Source organism: Bactrocera dorsalis, chromosome 3 (assembly GCF_023373825.1).
Source record: "Bactrocera dorsalis isolate Fly_Bdor chromosome 3, ASM2337382v1, whole genome shotgun sequence".
Lineage (NCBI taxonomy): Eukaryota > Metazoa > Arthropoda > Insecta > Diptera > Tephritidae > Bactrocera > Bactrocera dorsalis.
This window is the reverse complement of record NC_064305.1, coordinates 8,329,153-8,350,078: the sequence shown is the minus strand read 5'-3', so window position 1 is coordinate 8,350,078 and position 20,926 is coordinate 8,329,153. Positions and strand designations below refer to the sequence as shown.

Genomic DNA, 20,926 nt, shown 5'->3' with positions numbered 1-20,926 from the left:
AATACTTTTACAATTGATAACCTTCTAGAAAATACAAATTTATTTAATGTTAAATTAGTTAGAAACATTTTTAAACAATTAAAATTTAATTTTCTTAATTTTGTATGAAAATACAACTTTGGCTGAATTACTCGTTATACGAATTCGTTACTTCCGCATTCGTTATTTTTTCATTGTGCAAGTTTTCTACTGACAGAGGAACTGAACTTCATTCCGATTTTGTAGTAAAGTGAAACACTTAGATTTTATTAAATTCGTGACATTTATTAATCAAACTTTTGATCAAATTCGATTGCTTTCAAGGTAAGGTAATAAAACTTAGTTTTTTAAAGTAATGAAAGGGAAGTATTTTCCTGCAATAGAAAGAAAATAATTGACAACTTCAACGATGCTGAATTACAGTCGGTGTCGAGAAAAATTAAAATAAAATTTTGCTATAAATATTTTCATACAATGGAAACGATATACAATTGTTTATCATCCTATTTATTGTTTTCTCCATTTTCCACTCTGTTCATCACAATGCATACCTGCGCTTCGGTAGAATTGCCGCCATCGCGGTAAGTCATTTGTTTTTATCTTTTGTTACGGCTTCGCTCGATGAGTTTTTTGTTGTTACTTTCTCATATTTGCCGGCATCATTTAATTATATATGTATGACTCGCTACCTATGTACCGACATAGGTAAAATAGCGAGTAAACAGGCATTAATACAGTTTAGTGACTGCGCAGTTAGCAGCGCAGTTGACGCAATATAAACTGCAAGAGAGAATCGTCATTGTTAGCATAAGCCATAGTAGGGAGGCAAGTCAAAAATATACATCGATGTTTTTTGCGATATAATGCATCAATGCATTTCGATGTATCATATAAATATATCGACAAATCGATGCCCTGAAGAAATACATCGATATATCGATGCATATCGGAAGGTCCAAGGCACTTGATATTAACTCTGGTGAGAAATTGAAAAATATTAAGTTTTTAATCTATAACTATTAACTGGAAGTAAATAAATGTATATTCAAAAATAATAAGCACTTAGTGAGTGGTGTACATTTAAAAAATTGACCCTGCTAGGTACATAGTATCTGATGAAGCTGTTTTCAACTAAAGTTATTTTGAAATCCCGCGCTATTTGTATGCTTCTTAACTTCACTTGATGAAATTGTACATGAAATAAAAAGTCGCTTCAACGCCAGCAAAAAGTTGGTATTTTATAAGTGTAGCTGTAAATATAACGCAAGATTAGGACTCAACATCTTATTTACTATAATTCGCTACATACTGTTGTCTACAAAATCTTATATATGCATAAATAATATTTGTTATAACTTATTGTTGTTTTTAAATTCATTACATAAACATTTTTTATCATTTTCAGAAAAAAAATTAAAATCGGGAAAATTGAAGAAAAGTTACAGCTTTTCAAAAATGTGTGAAAATAATGAAGAAATTCGCTATATTTTGAAATTTTTATTTAAAGATGGGAAGAATGCCACACAAGCCACAAATGCAATTTGTGAGGTTTACGGAGACGATGCTGTATCGGTTCGTGTAGCACAACAATGGTTCGCTCGCTTCCGTTCTGGAAATTTCGTTGTGAGAGATGCACCTCGCTCTGGTCGACCTATCGTTGAAAAAGTCGATGAAATTATGGAAAAGATTGAACTGGACCGTCACATAAGCAGCCATGACATCGCAAAGGAACTTAACATTCATCATCAAACGGTTTTGAACCATTTAAAAAAGGCTGGCTACAAAAAGATGCTCGATGTTTGGGTACCACATGAATTGTCTGTGAAAAATTTAATGGATCGAATTAACATCTGTGATTCTTTGCTGAAACGAAATGAAATCGAACCATTTCTGAAGCGAATGGTAACAGGAGACGAAAAGTGGATCAAATACAATAATGTGCGAAAAAGATCATTGTCCAAGCGTGATGAAGCTCAAGAAATGGACGCAAAGCCATTATTGACGCCTAGAAAGGTTATGCTGAGTATTTGGTGGGATTGGAAAGGAATCATCCACTATGAGCTGCTGGAGCCTGATCGAACGGTTGATTCTACATTTTACTGTCAACAATTGCTGAGATTGAAGCAAGCAATCGAAATTAAACGGCCAGAACTGATGAACAGAATCGTCTTCCATCAGGACAACGCTAGACCATACACATCTTTGATGACTCGGCAAACACTGGGGGAGCTTGGCTGGGAAGTTTTGATGCATCCACCATATAGCCCTGACCTTTCACCATCAGACTACCATTTGTTTCGGCCATTGCAAAATTCCCTTAATGGAGTAAATTTGGATTCAAGAGAAGCCTGTGAAAATTACTTGAAGCAGTTTTTTGCCGAGAAACCAGAAAAGTTTTACACTGATGGAATAATGACTCTACCGGAAAAATGGCAAAAAGTGGTAGACCAAAATGGTACATATTTGGTTCATTAAAGTTCATTATAAATATGAAAAAAGTTAAGTTTGATTAGAAATACGAAAAGACTCTTTCGACTATCCTATATTTATATTTTAAAAATATAAACTTTCTTATCTACTGATAACTATAACTACAATAGTATAAATCGTTGTTAAATAATTAGTTAAATTCTCTCCTTTCATTTTTTACCACATTTTACTGTAAGTTCGTTTTCGTTATGTTTCGTAAATTGACTTGATGAAATATACTAAGAAAACCAGTAATAAAAAAAGAAAAAAACAAATGAAATGAAACAAAATATATATAAAATATGAACTAAAGACATTTATTTTCTTTTAAGCATGGAAAAGATAAAAATTTCAGGCAAGCATTGATACAACAAAAAAAAAACCAACAAAAATTAGTGTATTGTATATGCGAAATGAAAAGCAGCAAACCAAAAGTTATACAGAGAGACATAAACACGTGCATACAAAATTATCTGAAAATGGACTTATTAAGGTGTAGACAAGTTTTTAGAAAAAGCAAAAAAAAAAAACATTTGTCTTTTGCAAATTTTATTTGCAAACAATTCATTTAACAAATGTATGTACATATCTATGTATATTGAAAGCAACACAGCACCAATATAAGAATTAAAGTTCATAATTAAACAAATATTAATATTTAATCTTGAACCAATCTATACAAATCAGAGAAAAAAAGTTAGTTCATGAATTTAATATATTCAGAAAGGTATGTATATACTTATGTATATAAATAAATATAGATTTGAGACAGAAAATTGCGCGCGGATTGTTACCCAGAGGACACTTGGTCAAAGACCGGAAGTCATGAGCTGCTGGAGCCATATGTAAAAGAATCGTTTCTGGCCACTCCCAAGTGAATGGCGATCAGAAAACTTTTGTCACTTGCGTGAACTTCTTATCCTTTTTGTTTCCTGTTTCCTGTAGATACTTGAGGAGTACCACTTCAGGCAACTTACATCCTCATCCTCTTAAAGTCGAGAAATTGTTGAATCGAAAGTCTTTAGAAGGCTGTGATCAGTAGGATTAAACATTTAATACAAACTTAAAAAATTATAACGTTAAAACTGTTTGCTTATTTTATTACTAGATTTGCTTACACATGTTATTTACAATATGACTTTCGAAATCTATTGTGATCGGGGATGCTGTTGTCAAGAGCCGTTACAAATGTAGATGTACACAGCCTGAATTTCAATTAACTAATTGAAAAGAGTTGATTATTGTGTAAGCTTATAATACTTTTACAATTGATAAACTTCTAGAAAATATATATTTATTTAATGTTAAATTAGTTAGAAACATTTTTTATCAATAAAAATTTAATTTTCTTAATTTTGTGTCAAAATACAACTCTGGCTGAATTACTCGTTATGCGAATTCGTCACTTCCACATTCGTTATTTTTTCATTGTGCAAGTTTTCTACCGAGACAAGCTTCTTGTACAAGTACAGTTCTTGAACAAATTCATTCCGATTTTATAGTGAAGTGAAGCGGTTAGATTTTTATTAAATTCGTGAAATTTATTAATCAAACTTTTGATCAAATTCGTGGTGTTTTCAAGGTAAGTTAGTAAAACTTTGTTTTAAAAAAATTCAAAGGACAATACTTAATAGTGCAATAGAAAAATAAAATAATTGACAATTTCAACGATTCTGAATTACACTGTTGGTTTCGCGATATCGTCTTTGCGCATTGTATATACATATATGTAAGTATATTGGCGCCAAAATTAATTACTGATGCTTTCACCTTTTTTATGATTTTTATTAATGAAATCATTATGATTGCTCAAACAAACTACTTTGCTTCAGTTTAGGGAGGGCCGTTAATTAAAAAAACTTTCAGGACTCGAGCCACGCACTTACAGCTGTACCCAAGTAAACTTACGCTAAAAAGTTTAATTTTACTGTGCCATTTGCCGCTATCTTGAGTTTTAGCAAGACGACAGTAGAACAAACTATTCTTGATATATAATTAAAAATCTGCCTACGAATTCACTCCAAGTCAAATTAGTTCAGGCACTTTTATGAATGAACTGAAATTTGATTATAAACGTGTTCGATTGAGTCCTTAGCTAGCAAGAGTGAAAATTATTACATTATACAAATTTAAAATAGACGCCAAATAAATTATAGAATAAGTGTCCATTGTAAGTTATAACGGAAAGGGAGGTGAAGCGTACTATTATATCACTTTATTCCATTTTATTCTAATTAAATTTTGCTACAAATATTCTCATACATTACAAACGGTATACAATTGTTTATCATCCTATTTATTGTTTTCTCCATTTTCCACTCTGTTCATCACAATGCATACCTGTGCTTCGGTAGAATTGCCGCCATCGCGGTAAGACGTTTGTTTTCATCTTTTGACTCGGTTTCGCTCGTTGAATTTTTTGTTATTGCATATGTGTTACTTTCTCATATTTGCCGTCATCATGTAATTATATATGTATGACTCGCTACCTATGTACCGACATAGGTAAAATAGCGAGTAAACAGGCAATAAAACAGTTCAGTGGCTGCGCAGTTAGCAGCGCAGTTGACGCATTATAAACTGCAAGGGAAAATCGACATTGTCGGCACAAGCCATAGTACAGTTGAAATCAAGGATTGCAGAAGAAAGGTTAACTTAATTCTAACTCTGGTGAGAAATTAAAAAATATTAAGTGTTTAATATAAAACTATTAACTGCAAGTAAATAAATGCATATTAAAAATAATAAGCAGTTAGTGAGTGGTGTACATTTTAAAAATTGTCCCAGCTACGTATGTGTATCTGATGAAGCTTTTTGCAATTAAAGTTATTTTGAAATCCCGCGCTATTTGTATGCTTCTTAACTTCACTTGATGAAATTGTACATCAAATAAAAAACGTCGCTTCAACGCGTGCCTGAAAAAAGTTGTTCTTTTTATAAGTGTTGCTGTAAATATTCGATATGAAGAATCATGCTAGATTTTAGGACTTCAACTTTTTATTAACTAATTCGCTAAATAACTATTAGAAATTATAGTTGTTTTTAAATACATTACATAAATATCTTTTATTATTTTCAGACGCAAACTTGAGTTGTATTGTTAATTCAAACATCACCTAAAATAAAAAAAAAACAGTAAATATGTCTGATAAACCAAAGCGTCCTCTATCCGCATACATGCTATGGCTCAACAGTGCACGCGAACAAATTAAGCGCGAAAACCCCGGTATTAAGGTGACTGAAGTCGCGAAAAAGGGAGGGGAATTATGGCGTGCAATGAAGGACAAATCGGTGAGTTGTGATAAGATTTCAAAAATAGAGAATCTTAACATTAATATGTTCTTTTATTAATTATACTTTAATAGGAATGGGAAGCAAAAGCTGCAAAGGCCAAGGAGAATTACGAAGATGCTGTAAGAGAATTTGAAGCGAATGGCGGTAGCTCTGCAAATGGCACCACCAAGAAGCGTGGTAAGGCAGCGAAAAAACCTGCCAAAAAGAGCAAGAAGGCTGAATCTGAAGACGATGATGATGATGAGGACGAAGAAAGCGATTAACTTTAGATGATATATATTAAATAAATCATAACACATCTTTTCAATATACAGTAAAAAGAAGACCGGCTTGCCCATCTGTAACCATATCGATATATTCACACAATACATCTATAATCATATAGTATATGTCGTAAAAAAGTTGATTTTTTTTAAACAAATTTGCACAAAATTTCAAGTACGTGAAAAACAGTAAAAGAGAAATGCATTTATGGTATAAAAAGTCTTTAGTTCTAGTAAAAGTCATATGCAAAGTAATGTAACAAAAAAATTGCATTTAATTTAATATTATATACTTAAATAAAAAAACGTATTAAATGGAAAAAGAGCCATTATTACACTAAAATATGTGGTCGTTGAAGCCGTGGGGAAAAAATAAAAAATATATGTATATAACTGCATTTATTTACATATACATACATTAGTGTAGGTATAACGTGAAAGGTTGTACATATATGCGAATTAGGGTTTTTGCTTGAAGAAAGTAAATTCTTAGCTTTGTGTGTTTTTCAATTCAATATTATCAGGATAATGCACGTTAGGATCTACAATTTGGTTTCGAAAAATGAATAACCATTAAAAAAAAAAAATAAGCCAAAATTAACTAATGTAGCAATAATTGCACTAAAGATACGGATTGTGCGGCAACATTTTTTTTCAACTTCGTTCAATAGGGTACCAATTGTAACACAGGAAAACGAGTTAACTAAACCCAATCGAAAGATGTTGAAGGAAATAAAATGCAATAATTTATTTATTGGTACGATTTATAATCCCTTAATAAAGCATTTTTAATTAGAAATAGTTTTAGATCCCTTCAAAGACGTGTCTCGCGTCTCCGCACTTTTATTAAATAAAGAAGTTAACAGACAACGTGCTGCCTATTTTTTTCTAACTAGTTTCATTTCTTTCAGATTTAACATATTTAACAATAATATGGCATTAGAGTAGAAATCATTGTAATGAAAATTTATAAATAGAAATATATGAATATAAATACTAGTAAAATTAACTCAACGTTGTAGTATGTATTTAAAGTCCAAATAAAGAAAAAATATCAGAAATAAATCATGTTAAATATTTTTTCTACTATTCTTATTTGAAATTAACGATATTTTATGTAAATGTTTTGATATCATGGGCAAATATCGAAATAACTTAAATATTTAATTCAGCAAAGACATGTGTCATATATTATTTTCTTCTCTTTGCATTTAAATATTTTTATTTTACTTCGATATAAGCACATTATTAACAATATTAATATTGAAATAATTTAGGCTAAAACATATCAAATGTTCGTGGGTTTATCAGTTTAAATTCAAATACACACTTTCTCCATTGCTATAAAATACGAAAATGAAGACCAAATAAAAAGAAAACATTGTTATAATATAGGTATTAGCATTAGCGCTACTTACAATACCGCCCCAACCAATAACATTTTTTTTCGTAATTCTCGAACCCCAAACATTTTTGGCGAATAACAAAATTCCATTAAGATACGTCGTTTTTTTTGCGCTTACTAATGCTCCTCGTATATAAAATTCAATTACGATTTAGCCAGAAGACAGCCTTCAAAACAAAATACGCTAAGCCTAAACAATAGACGATTTTTTCGCGTTGCAGGCGCTGTTCATTACTGATTTCAATGTTCAATACGCGACGATTAAGTTTGGCTAATTGCCGACGCAAATATAGGATCTCTTCATGTGGTGTAAGCTCTCCCATTGGTGTACCTTCGCGATGGCTGACAATTGATGCATCGTGGTTATTGTATGCCAATTGCTGCGAACGTTTGCTGGCACCACCCGTAGTCAACTGAAAAATAATAACCAAAAAATTATACATATATGTATATGAAATGAACCAAAGAAAATTTTGCTTTAAGCACCAGCAAATCTTTTAAAGCAATTGTTTTCAAAGCATTTAGCATTTCACAAATTTTAGTTTACAATATGGCAAATATGTAGAAAAATGTCTTCTTAGCAAAATAAATTGAATAGCTGAGAATGTGTTTAATTTTCACAATGAATTTAATTGAAATTTTGTGTTAAGACAGTTTTGAGTGTGAATTCTTAACAAGTTGTTTTCAGTCAAGATATGTATTATTAAAACAAGAAGAAATGTTTTCTTTTATTGCACTGAAACTCTAATACCCTTCACAAATAAAAACAGTTTTCAAACTAAAACTTGATTTTAATGGGACGGTTTGTATGACAACTATTAGCTTAGCATCCGATATGAAAAATTTGTTCGGAGATTATATCAGTATTAAAATGATACCACACTTCATATTTAATTATATATTTATACTATATATAGCGTTTCTGATAAGGTTGTTGATTTACACATATTGCATTACAATTAATGCTTATTTTTTTATGTAAACTTACTTGTGAGTCAGATTCCACAGAATTAGAGTCAGTGGGATGAAATCCGACTTGCGCATGGCCTATACCATTAGCTCGTACGTAAGGAGGAGGACGTGTATCATCGTCGTCATCGTAATCGCCATCTTCAAAGTCGGCTCCGTCGTCATATCGATGTGGTGAACACTCCTCAGAAGCAGACGGAAAATGGTGTTCATTTAATGTAATAACACGAGGTGGCGTCTGTACACGCATCATGCTCTCCGTTGGATTCTTTGGTAGAATTGAGTTTTCCAGTTGTATTTCTCGTGGTGCAGAACGTGTCTCGAGATGTTGATTATGACCTAATACCACTATGCGATCTGGTACGTTCATGTCAATTTTATCGTGATAATTCCATGAATTAATTAAACCATTTTGATTTGATAAGAGTAAATCTTCGTCAGAAAATTCTCCTGTTGCTTTAATGCGCTTGGGAACACGCATTTTGTCATTTATTTCATGTGCAAATTTAGCTTCTTTATAAATATCTTCATCCAGACCATTGAACATGCGGGTTGGCGATTGTGGTGTAGCCATTCTCTATAATGGGTAAACGTTTTTGTTTCTTTTCTTGGCAGGTTTTCCTTTGGTAAAGTTTCTGCCTGAAACTCAAAGTTGTGTTGGTGACTTTATTATAGTTTTTCCACAAGATTATGTCACAATATGCGGTCGTCGACACTTTACAAAAGTTATGCCTATGTTCCGTTGGATTTTTTTTTTTGCAGCGGTATTACCAAATTTTACAACAGCATAGACGGCAGACAGGAAGTAAGGCCAAGTGGAATGTTTGTAAAAACAAAGAAAATTTTTGGTTTGACGGAAGAAACGGAAAATTTTTAGATTAACTACTGCAACAAATAATGTTTTTTATGTATTGAATTTTACTTTTTCTTGCTTACTTTCTGATTCTGGTGGAACAAAAAATATTGGGAAAACGATTCAATAATTTTCCAAATTTTCCTCTACTCCTGTTTTTGTTCTTTATTGCAATTGCGTGTATATTTTCTCAACTTACGAAATGCAATTATCTGACAGCACTAACAAGTTGCCAGGGCTTAAAAATATTACATACGTTTTTTTTATAAATGGATTTGTTAGAACTAAACTGTTAATAATAAGTCTTTTATTAGTGAGTTAATGTATGCTTACGTAAAATTATTTAAAATTCAGAGCCAAACCTTATTGAAACTATATCGTTCCTCCCGTTTAATAAAAATAGATGTTTTTTGTTAAAAACTACATTAATTTTGCTGTTATTCAACACTAGTAATCCTAGAACTTTTCAGCTGCCTGTTTTGTTTGTTTCATTCACACACAAATGTTTCTTTCCACCACAAACCCCCCTGAAGATGCCTTCTCTCTTTTCCTTTTACATACTCTCCCTTTTCGACGCTTACATATATTCATTTATTACAAAAGTCTAAGCGGCATCACCTTTGAGGAACAATTTTGTGGCAAAATAATTTAAATTCAAATTATTTGTTAAATTGTTAATGCATATTTGTCTAATTTCTTAACTGTGTGTTTAACGAATTTACTGTTAGGTAAATATATATTTTAGTCTTCGACCAATGTTTAGCGAACAAAAATACCTCGGCAGGGCCACAATAATACAATCAAAAAAATAAATGTACAGTAACGTCGACGTCGACTTTGTGTTGCGCGCGAAAGAAAATTGTGCTGGTCAATCAGATAAATTCCAATTCAACTTGATAATTTCAATTATTATTGGTTTCATATATTATTTTTTAGAAAAAAATATAGGGATTGCAAAATATAAATTTATGAAAAATGGAAGGACGGCGTACTCGAGGGCGCCCAAAACGCAAAGACGTTTCGGTTACATTAGCAGCAACTGAAAAACCGAGCACAACAAGTACACATGTAAATGTGCCTACCAAGCGCAGTACGTCTAAAACAAACGTCTCGCCGGCAAGACGTGCATCGCCTGGTCGCACACGTCGCTCTTCGCGACCACGAACATCAATTGTGTCGTCAGCGCCATCCACAACAACAATTCTGATAAGATCCTCTCCGGAAGCAAATCCTTCCCCCATAAAGGAGTTAAAAGAGGTATGTTAAATAATAAATTAAAGTTTGTAAAAAAATTTATTTATTATGTAATTAGACGCCGTCACCTAAAACAACAACATCCAAAACACGTATACCAAGTATAGTTGGTTCGAATCTCAATACAGGCGGCAGAAGCTCACCGCGCTTTGCAGCAAAGTCTTCATCTTCTATACACAGCACCTATAGCAGTAGTAGCACTCAAAAAACTATTGAAATACGTTCAACAACATCTGCTTTGGATACTGAATTCCAAAAATTATCGGATTACATACGTCGATCTGTATCAAAAGCCATTGATGGAGATAAGCGTGAAGGTACGCATACGCCAACAACAAACACTGAACTTGAAAGTCGATATAGCCGATCTGTATCACGTTCTATCTTCGATGATGGCGCTTCTTCTAAGGCAGAGTTTTCTGATAATGAAACAAATGGACGCACTGGTGAAGATGATGAAGAGGAAGAAGAAGAAATCGAAGAATACAAAAGTTTCAATGTTACCAGCCCGCATTCATACTCTACTTCAGCAATTGGGAAAAACTGTCGTCAGTTAGAGATACCAAGAGAATTTGGTGGTTGGATAGGAGCAACTCTTTTGATGACAGTTGCGCCGTGTTTAGTGTATTATTTGCAATGGTGTTGCCAGAAAAATATTTGTGAGTTGAGAATGCCCTATGCAGATATCTACTCGGTAAAAATGGACGATATTTGGAATTCGATTTTCTACGGTGAAGCTATAATTGCATTTCTTATATTCAATGTGGGAGTAATCATATTATCGATACTGCTATGTGGAAGATACGTATACTTGCCCACTGAACGCACCAGTCCATACTATCGACTTGAATATACGTTTAATGGATTGCCTATAGCGATAATAATTACATTGGCACTTGGTTATATCCAAATTGTAAACAAGGGTGTTATTGATTTCCTGCTATATCATCAACTACAATTTTGCGTTTACAGTTTTATAAATGCTTTTATTTTGGGATTTTGGGCTTATATACGCTCTTTGGCAGTAGTAGGACGCGCAAATCGTGTACACGGAAATCTATATGGCAGAACCGGCAACTTTTTGGTGGATTACGCGCTAGGCAGACAAGTAAATCCAAAATGGTTAGATTTTATCGATTTCAAATTGGTTTTTTACCGTATGACTTTGTTGATGACACTAGTCTATGTGGAATGTTACTTAATAAAAATAGTAACGTTGCCTGACAATCCGCCAAGTGGAGAAGGCATCTGGAGCGTAGTTATGTACTATTACAATAACACACGTTATGATAGCGCTGCTCTACTCACATCAGGTATGCTGTTAATATATATTTGGGATGCTTTAATATTCGAGCATCATTTGGCCTCGTCGTTTGAACTGCAAAGTGAAGGTTTCGGTGCATTGTTATTGCTACGTTATGGTGCTACGCCACACTTGCTGACAGCTGTAGCACGGTACTTCTTTGAGCAACAACTTGACCGTAATGTGCAAAGCTCAACACCACTGGCTTGTTGTTTTGCCGCTTATATACCAATCGCATTACTGATCACCGGTTTATTGCTTAAACGTATAAGTAGTGCTGTTAAATATAAATATCGCGTAAACCCCACAAATCCTTACTTTGACGGCATCGAAACTATACACACTTATCAGGGAAGACGTCTTCTACTCGGCCCGTTATGGGGTCGTCTACGTCATCCTAATTATGCGGGCGAATTACTGGCGCTCTGTGCTTTGGCTATACCTTTGTTTGTGCGCTTTGCTTGGCCACCACTCATTTGCATACTGCTCCTGTGCATAGTGTTGTTGCATCGCACACAACGTCTACAAGCGCGCAATATGTCGCGTTATCACTCATCTTGGGTACGCTACTGCAACAAAGCGCGATACTATATACTGCCGAAAGTCTATTGAGCGGTTAACTATAAGTATATATGCATATATGATGCAATGAGATTGCAACTGATACAGGCAAATATTTACCCTAAGTTTAGTTCATAAAACATTTATATAAAAATTATTTTAGTACAAAATTATAAATATAAAAAATTTTATTTTGTCCTTTAGTTTAGTTTGTTCGTACTGACTATGTGTAGTTTAGAAAGTACTGTTTTAAAAAATGTGGCATAATTAAGACGCGTGAAAAATCTAGTTTATATTATGTTCGTAATTATTATCATATTTTTTTGTCAATAATTTAACTTTTGCAATTGTATATAAACCAAACTTGCATGATTTGTGAAAAACACAACACAACAAAAGCAATTTTATATGAAAGAGTTCATATTTTTGTATTGTCAACGAAAACAGAAAATAATTTTAAAACTAAATATATACGAAAAAGCAAGGTAATCCTTTGCAATAGCTCAAATATGCACATGTAATAACGAGGTCAATATACATATAAGTTTTATGCGCTTAGGAAAATCGAGTGTGTATACGCAACCGAACGGCGGAAGAATCATTTTTCAGCCTATTGCATATATTAACTTTTCTGTGGGCCTTTAATTGGTAACTCTCTGCTCAAAGTGTATAGTTGATAAAATGTGAACGAAAAACTCTAAATACGCGTTGCTGTACACTTCGATTTTTCAAACGCATCCATTCATAACACACGTACATACGATAAGTTATTTAGGTCACAAATGTGTAGTAGAAGGAATTATTTAAACCATACTATCTGGATAATTCCGTTGACGATATGATATTCATTGACTTAATTGCCCTCTACACATGCATATGTATTTTATATAAAATATTAATAAGTGACTTTTTCTTATAAAATTTAGTTTTAAATTAGTTTTACTTTGTCTCAGCAGACTCGTACAAATCCGCGGTAATATAATAATATATAATGTAACAATCAAAACTTACAAAATATTTTGTTTTAATTTGGATTTGTATTTAAAATAAATAGTACTTATGAAGTGTTATAGAGTAGCGCAGCAAATTTTTTACTTTAAAAATTTTGAATTAAAAATTGTATTTTCAATTTTAATTCTGATGTTAAATATTTAATTTTTAATTCCAATTTTGGAATTATTAAATTTTTGATTCCGATTTTGCATGAATTTGAATTGGAAATTTCATTTTAGTAGTAAAAATGTAAAACTTAATGTTTAAACTCAAAGATCTTAGATTAAAAATTCAGGAATTAAAATTTTCAGTTTAAAGTTGGAACGAGTTAAAAAAGGAAACATTGTCTTGGTGTTTGAATATTTTATTTGTAAGCTTTTTTTCAAATGGGCTTCATCCATTTTAAAGTAGCACTTAACGACTACAAAACAATCACTATTTTTTTTTTTTTTTTCAAATACATACAGCGATAAATAACATAATTTACAAAATATTAAAAATAACATATAATTTACTTTAAATTTTACTACTGCTTATTAATTTGAGCATTTTCAAGCTTAAATATGTATAAGAAAAATCTATTTTAACGCAGAAACCAGTTTACGGCTCTGCCGACCCAGTTGGTCAATAACGTACCCAATTAAATTAGCAAAATTATTACAAAAATTAAATACTAGGCCTAACATTACTCCTACAACTATTGCCAATTTCAGCAACTATATGTGATATGGCTTATATATTTACATAGCTATAACTTAATACATTAGAAATATTGAGAATATAACATGCAAGTAGATAGTATATAGCACTACTTAGATCAAACTGGGAAACAAATCGTTAAAACTACCCTGCCAGCCGAAATCTTCAACATTCGCGTCGAACTGTTCTGTCGCTGTAGATGTTGGTGAACCAATAATCGATTCATAACCATGATCTGAGGCGGTTGAATGTAATGACGGTGCAGGTGATTTCGCTAACGGACGTTTAGGTCGCAAGAATCGCTCTATGGGATCGAAATTAAAGTCATCGTCCGAATCATCGACCACATTGAGAAAAACATGTGAGGGTGTGGTTGCAGGTGTTGGATATTTTATTTCGTCACCCATTTGCGGTGTTACACCATCACAGTATATTTCTTCGACGGCCTCATTTACTGGCACTGCATCATCATCCATTACAATTGTTATAGAATTTGTTTTGGCATCGTATGTACCATACACCGTATCCGGTGGTATTGTGTGGACATCTGTTGCTTGTTCTATTCTAAATATTTCATTGTCTGTAGTTATTGTAGGCGTTGTTGTTGTTGTTGCTGATGCAATTGTAGGATTACTATTTGGCATAGTTTTTAATTCATCATTTATCGCTGTTGGTGATTTATTTTGTAAACGTTTTGCATCATTTTTTCTGGATGATGTCCATGTTGTATCATTTAAGCTGACACTTTGTGTGTTTGTATGTTGGCTGGATTCCAAGCACTCTGTTTTGGGCCCCACCACTGATCCAGGCAGTCGCTCTGCGTTGCTTGCAACTTCGGCAACATTTTCATTGCACGCTCCATCACCAGCTTCCATGTCTGCTGCGATATCGGCCAAGAGGCTTTCGGCAAGCTCTTCCAATTTGCTGGCGTCGAATTCTTCGTCGACGAGGAGCATATCTTGAAGAGTAGGCAAAGTGCAATAATCCTCCACAGTGACGCTACTGAGTTGCTCTTTTTCAGTTGTTCTTCTGTCGACTGCGAGTCCATTTGAGTTGATCCCTGCTGCAGAGGGTCAGTATATATGGATACTGCAGATCCATTGAGTATGGACTCACAGCCGGCACAAGTTTCAACTGTAGTTTTAGCATTCAATTTGGCTGCATTACTGGCGAGTTGCTCCTGTTGTTTCTTCTGTTGTTGTTGCACTTCATTGAGTTTTTGACGCAGAAGTTCTACTTCCATATCCAATTTGCGATTTTTCTCAAGAAGTGATTCATTGATGGCTTGTAAGCTTTCACATTTATTTTGCAAAATTTCTGTTTTTTGTGTCAGTTCATCAATTTCATGTTCCATGTCTTCCATACGCGCTTTCTTACGGTCGCGTGATGTTTGTGCGGCTACACGATTCTTCAATTTTCTGCAATTATTTTTTTATACATTAAAAAAGTGATCTTAATTTAAAAAATAAAACCTATACTCACTTTCTTTGTATTTTCTCTTCCCAAGTTAGGTGGTCAAGGCGGCGCTTCTTGCCCCTAGGCGCTGAAGCACCATCCTCAACCACCGCATTTGCATTAATTGTTCCTTGCGATGACGTGGTCATTGGTGCTGGCCTTATCTTTGGCAATGTCATGGTTGGAGTGTGCGATATAGCCACGTACTTGGGCACAGTAATAAAAACGGCTGGTGCTGTCGCTGCCATAGTGTATTCCGTTTGAGTCCGCTTTACTTAAAGGTCCAACGAGTTCTCAATCAAATAAATTTTTCTGTACGGTCTTATCCGAAGTTATGTTATTTTCTAATGAGGCATTACAGCTTCTTCGACTTTAAATTGTAATTCCTTTTCTCTATTTCATGTTTACACTTTCCCTTATTATTTAAGACTGACGTGTCTTTAGTAATTACTTTTATCCACTTTATTTTTACGTTTATGTCGAGTTAGGTTCTGCTGCATTTCTCAAGCCTTAACTTTTTCTCCTGCACTTTACATGACTACGTTATGGTATCTATAAAAAATTTCGTGTTTCACTAATCGCTGTCGTGTTCAATTTGAACTGGTGATTTGTAATCTTTGCACTAGTAGTTTTTTTTTACTTATTGTTGTCATTTACTGACTTGGTGTTTTCTGATTGGTCGTAGCAAATCGGTGTTGGACTTGATGATTCATTGGTGAACGTATATAAAATACGCTCTCTGATAATAACAATTACAGGGTTGTATGAGTAAAAAAAATATATATTTTAAAAATTACGATTTTATTTATATTTCAAATAAATTATAATTCAGACTGCACAATTAGTATTTGCTTTTTAAGCATATCAGATTATATAGATTATAAATTTAATTTACGTAAAGATGTATACGTATATTTCTATTGCGGGCTTTTAAATATTGAACATTGTACACCCTGTGACGAACAATAATAATTTTGATCTTCTACAATCTTTTCCAGAGTTGCATGCCTATGTTTTCGGAAAACGAATTCCGAAAAAATGCGCAACGCGATTTTCGGAATAGTTTTTGTTTTGATTTTTGTCTTTATAAAATTCCTTAATCCGGAATAGAGTTATTTATATATACAATGAAATAATAGTGCCTGGAAGTGATAAAACAAATATATACTGTTAAAATTACCTCAAATATGTAAAGTTATTAAATTTAGTTATCTTAAACCACTTGTTTGCTATTAAAGTGTCGCTTCTAAGCCAACTTATGTGTGTATGTGGAAATAGATGGTAACTTTATAAGAAAATTAAAGGAATGTTGGCAAAATAAATTTGTGTAATTAAACATAAGGGGATACATATAAAAGTTTTTTTTATATAAAATAATTCGCGTAAGGATTAATACTTTGTTAGCATATCTAAGCGTTGCAGCTATTTTCTTCATGCAATGTTATAGGAGAAGGGGATGATTGTGCGCGGGTGAAAATGTCTGACACAGGTGCACGCAAGTTAGCCAAGTGTAACATTACAGGTGGCCCGCATTTGAAACATTTTACAAATACATATTTTTGGTTGTAAACAAAATATTTTCCTTTATATGAAAACTCTTAAATTGCTTCCAGAATTTAAACACAAAGTGTTAAGTGAATTGAGAGATGAAAATTGTAAATTCCAATTAGAACGTATAACATCAAAATATACATATTTTAGTACTATTAGTACGATTGGCAGCAACTAACCTTAGTTAATTTTTTTGTTAAATGTGTGAAACGGTTTTTAGTGACAATTTTAAAAATAAGAAGTAAATAATGAACTTGGGTTAGTGGCCAACATAAAAATACCAAGACAACTTACTTCTTGGTAAGTTCCGGATATTTATACTGTAAAGGCTACTAATACGGCGCTGAGACCCTGTATAGTTTGGTAAGTACTAGTCGGCACTGTCAAGTTTGAAATCCTTAGTAATTGATCAATCGTATTAATTAGCTGGCATTTGGATCACTTTTGAAACATTCCTTCTAAGGATCTCACCACTAATGTTTAGAACTTTTTGGTTTACAAAAAAATAAAACAAACCCCACTTGGAGGCTTTTTGTAGCGCATATTTTACTATCTATTTAACTTTGCTAAAGAAATTGTCAGACGTTCGACCGCAACAGCAACGAGTTGCTGGTAGAGACTTGAGGCGAACGGCAACATCAATGCTGGTTTCGAATGTTAGTTCGATTCGTTCGTCGTACCTGTTGGTTGTGTCCGTTCGGTGCGCTGCTTTTTGTTTCGCATATTTTGCTGGAGCGTGTGCTTCATTGAACAGCTATTTACATATTTATGTATGTGCTAGTATATACATACATATAAATATTTTGTGTTTTTATTTGTATAAAAATGTGCATTGTACTAGTACATATTTATATACTATGATATGCAATAGTTTAAATTAGACTTTCCTGCGTCTAATGACCATTGAAAACCATAAATATACATGCGTACATATATGTTTGCAAAAAAGTGGCCAAACAGCACTGTATATTTTTTTACACTATTTGCCAAACGATTGACAGCAGCAAACAGGTGGAGTTGGTGGAAACCGGCTGACAAACCGCTTGCGGAAAAGGTGTAGAAAAGAAAGTCAAGTGCGTTTTAAAGTCTCGGTAGCGCGTGAGATCTTCACTGTTGTCTTTGTCGTCGTAGACGCCATCGTCTGAGCCTATAGTTAAGTTGTAATCCGAGGCACTAGTAGTGATGTTGTGAAACTTCATATGCATTATACATACATACGTATGTATATACACATAGTCCGGTTGTCGTCTAACGTCTTTGCCGATGTGTTGTTGTTTTATTTTTAATTTTATTTTCGCAAAGATAAAACTATTGCAAATATTGCAGTAAGTACTTAGCTACACCTGCAGCATTATCACACAACCGTAGATTCCAACACACACTATCAATAACGTGTGGTCAGCACAACTTTTAACAAGTAATTTCGCTTGCTGTTTACTATTGACTGCTGCTGGCTTTTTGCATTTGTTGTTCATGACACTTTAACGTTTCTTCTTTGTGCCTGCGTTTATAATTTAAATGTGTAGTGTTTTTCGTGTTTATCGACTGGGCGACGATTTGTTGTGGAACGTGATTTAATCGCGTATGATTTTGATTTGTTGTGAGTGAAAATGGAAAGTGATGATCTTTCACCAGCTGCGGCTTCCCGTCCTTTACTGCGACAGCTGTATCAATGGCAACAGTATTGCTTGTGTAAATTTGAGTGCAGCGGTGTTAAATTTATTTATTTTTTTTGAATTCTGTGAGTGTGTTTAGCTGCTATGAATATACATATGAAGATATATATTTTGGTGCCAGTGTACGTGATGTGCCAATAAATAAACATGCAACATAAAGTAAAATCATATAAGAAATGCAAAACGTCATTAAAACGTGTCAATGCTAGTTGTTGGTAGCAACTGAAAGTGAATTTTAATTGAACATATTGAGATTATAAATTTTATGGATTAATAACATAAACGACAATTAAAACGAATTTGTTATTTATAAAAAAGTTCTGATAATAAATGAAAGTTTTATATGTTTAAATGGATTGCAAGAAAAAATTTAGGTGATAAGAATAATGATACGATTTTTGACAACTCAATTTTTATTAAAAGTGCCTTTTAAATTATTTGTGTTGTTTTTGAAGTATTAGAAAAAAGACGTTATAGTGGGTTTTTTTTAATTAAAAAAATAAATATATATATTCTTTAATTTTACAGAATATAGGAAGTACTAGAGTAAATAAATGTGTACATACATAAATGCTACATATGTCAGTTGACACACATAACAAACTCAAGGAGACGCAAATGGTCAAGTCAAAAATTAAATCCTTATGTAGGCATTCTGAAGAGTAAAATTTTAAGTTCACATGCTAAATATTGTAGTTATTGTATATGTATGTACAAAACACGTACATACATATGTATGTATGATACAATATAATTGCATTTAACTTATAACATAAATTGCTTCCCAGCACGCTAGGGTTAAATGCATTTTCTATGCAATTCGGTCTACTGCGTTTTCCAATGTCTATGTTTTCTTCATAATTAAAATTAAAAAAAAAAAAAAACAACTGAAATGACCTCTGATATTTTTTTCTCATAAATTTTTTTTTTATATGAAATTTTATGAATTTTTTTTTATAAAATTTTGGGTTTTCCAATATGTATCACATGATTTCTAACTGTGAAGATTCCTTCTGGGTATATGCTGTTCAGGGTATACAAAGTATATACATATATACATACATTCATACATACATATCGTCACCTGAAATGCAAAATAACGTATCATCAAAAAATTCGAAATTGAGTGTCTTATTGATTACGCTTCACTACATCAAATTATATACGTAATATTAAATATGTTCAACATTTTCTGGTTCTGCGGTCATATATAAACCAGTTTTAACCAATATTAATATTTTGTTTCACTCATGTTCCATTTTATTCCGTGTTTCATTCATGCCACTGTAAATTTCTGAAAATGTTGTTACGTTAATTTGCATTTCAGGTGACGATATGCACTTATCTTTGTACATACATACATATGTAAGTGCATCTTTCGATATCTATGCAACCAAAAAATTCTAATCTATCTCTCACTTTTGCATTTCATATGATTTGACTGAAAAATTGGATTTCTAAGAATTTTTTTCATGCGTAGCTCCTCCTATTTGTTTACAAGCAGCAGGTCGCGGCATCTGTAGCTTTTAATTCTTTTTATCTTCAAATTCATGAAGATACGTTATATTGCACAAGTTATGCGTCATAGCTGCTATAGCTCAAATATACTTACACATTTACACACATACATTTGTGTCTGCTTACCTTTGGCTACATACCTTTTATCTTGGTCACCACAATTTCTAAGAAATTCTTATTACACTCTTCTCTTTTCACGTAACTTTTATTCGTTTTTATACTCTTGCAGCATGTTGCTACAGAGTATAATAGTTTTGTTCACATCATAGTGCTCGGGTTCAGAAATTTTGTTCAAACACCTAATACCGTAACACTTTTTTGAACATACATACGTATTTGAATAAACACCCATCTTATTTCTTTTATAACTTATTATGACCCTAATCTCATAATTGCATTTGAGTTATTTCTGCAAAATTTTCAAATTGTCACGCATTCATTTGCACAGTCTGATAATTCCACAGTTTATTGTAAAAGCGCATTGTATAAAATATTACCTATACATATGTATACACTGGTATATAATGTATGTTCCTCTGTAGATCGTGCACAGAAAATATACACAGTTGTAGAATGATAAAAATATTGTCTCTTAAAGTTTGTTTAATCTGTTTAATGTTTCCGAAAAAGAGAGAAATAACCAAAGAACTACTAAACTCCCAGCAGAAGCACAATAAGGAGAGA

At 32.8% G+C, this 20,926-nt stretch overlaps 6 protein-coding genes across 11 annotated transcripts in view; 4 read left to right on the top strand and 2 right to left on the bottom strand.

Moving 5' to 3' along the window:
• Nucleotides 1–146: 146 nt before the first annotated feature.
• Nucleotides 147–4,027, top strand: LOC125777334 (histone-lysine N-methyltransferase SETMAR-like). Of its 3 annotated transcripts, none has more exons than XM_049451937.1 (2): nucleotides 147–303; nucleotides 1,385–4,027. In XM_049451937.1, the coding sequence occupies exon 2, from the start codon at nucleotides 1,435–1,437 to the stop codon at nucleotides 2,452–2,454; it is 1,020 nt and encodes a 339-aa protein (XP_049307894.1). In that variant the 5' UTR covers nucleotides 147–303; nucleotides 1,385–1,434; the 3' UTR covers nucleotides 2,455–4,027. The 3 variants fall into 3 exon arrangements, with proteins under 3 accessions (XP_049307894.1, XP_049307892.1, XP_049307895.1); XM_049451935.1 differs by lacking the exon at nucleotides 147–303 and adding an exon at nucleotides 361–958; XM_049451938.1 differs by lacking the exon at nucleotides 147–303 and adding an exon at nucleotides 999–1,208.
• On the top strand, nucleotides 3,891–6,328 carry LOC105223858 (high mobility group protein D). 2 transcript variants are annotated; one of them, XM_011201735.4, is made up of 3 exons: nucleotides 3,891–4,030; nucleotides 5,528–5,739; nucleotides 5,814–6,328. In XM_011201735.4, the coding sequence occupies exons 2-3, from the start codon at nucleotides 5,590–5,592 to the stop codon at nucleotides 6,003–6,005; spliced, it is 342 nt and encodes a 113-aa protein (XP_011200037.1). In that variant the 5' UTR covers nucleotides 3,891–4,030; nucleotides 5,528–5,589; the 3' UTR covers nucleotides 6,006–6,328. The 2 variants fall into 2 exon arrangements, with proteins under 2 accessions (XP_011200037.1, XP_011200035.1); XM_011201733.4 differs by lacking the exon at nucleotides 3,891–4,030 and adding an exon at nucleotides 4,959–5,118.
• A 1,212-nt stretch (nucleotides 6,329–7,540) lies between these two features.
• Nucleotides 7,541–9,473, bottom strand: LOC105223859 (transport and Golgi organization protein 11). 2 transcript variants are annotated; one of them, XM_011201736.4, is made up of 3 exons: nucleotides 9,316–9,473; nucleotides 8,399–9,111; nucleotides 7,541–7,823 (listed from the first exon to the last, which is right to left on the bottom strand). In XM_011201736.4, the coding sequence occupies exons 2-3, from the start codon at nucleotides 8,951–8,953 to the stop codon at nucleotides 7,551–7,553; spliced, it is 828 nt and encodes a 275-aa protein (XP_011200038.1). In that variant the 5' UTR covers nucleotides 8,954–9,111; nucleotides 9,316–9,473; the 3' UTR covers nucleotides 7,541–7,550. The 2 variants fall into 2 exon arrangements, with proteins under 2 accessions (XP_011200038.1, XP_011200040.1); XM_011201738.4 differs by lacking the exons at nucleotides 8,399–9,111; nucleotides 9,316–9,473 and adding an exon at nucleotides 7,897–8,053.
• Nucleotides 9,474–9,783: 310 nt separating this feature from the next.
• Nucleotides 9,784–13,803, top strand: LOC105223860 (lamin-B receptor). Of its 2 annotated transcripts, XM_011201739.4 has the most exons (3): nucleotides 9,784–9,960; nucleotides 10,169–10,489; nucleotides 10,545–13,803. In XM_011201739.4, the coding sequence occupies exons 2-3, from the start codon at nucleotides 10,208–10,210 to the stop codon at nucleotides 12,399–12,401; spliced, it is 2,139 nt and encodes a 712-aa protein (XP_011200041.2). In that variant the 5' UTR covers nucleotides 9,784–9,960; nucleotides 10,169–10,207; the 3' UTR covers nucleotides 12,402–13,803. The 2 variants fall into 2 exon arrangements, with proteins under 2 accessions (XP_011200041.2, XP_049307889.1); XM_049451932.1 differs by having other exon boundaries at nucleotides 9,784–10,489.
• LOC105223861 (uncharacterized) lies at nucleotides 13,687–16,108 on the bottom strand. Its single transcript, XM_011201740.4, has 3 exons — nucleotides 15,525–16,108; nucleotides 15,161–15,460; nucleotides 13,687–15,113 (listed from the first exon to the last, which is right to left on the bottom strand). The coding sequence occupies exons 1-3, from the start codon at nucleotides 15,743–15,745 to the stop codon at nucleotides 14,156–14,158; spliced, it is 1,479 nt and encodes a 492-aa protein (XP_011200042.2). The 5' UTR covers nucleotides 15,746–16,108; the 3' UTR covers nucleotides 13,687–14,155.
• Nucleotides 16,109–16,555: 447 nt separating this feature from the next.
• Nucleotides 16,556–20,926, top strand: part of LOC105223869 (uncharacterized) — a 48,642-nt gene continuing 44,271 nt past the window's right edge. Inside the window, exon 1 of the mRNA XM_049451487.1 lies at nucleotides 16,556–17,411. The gene's annotated coding sequence lies outside the window, so the exon portion shown is untranslated. The remainder of the gene's footprint in view (nucleotides 17,412–20,926) is intronic.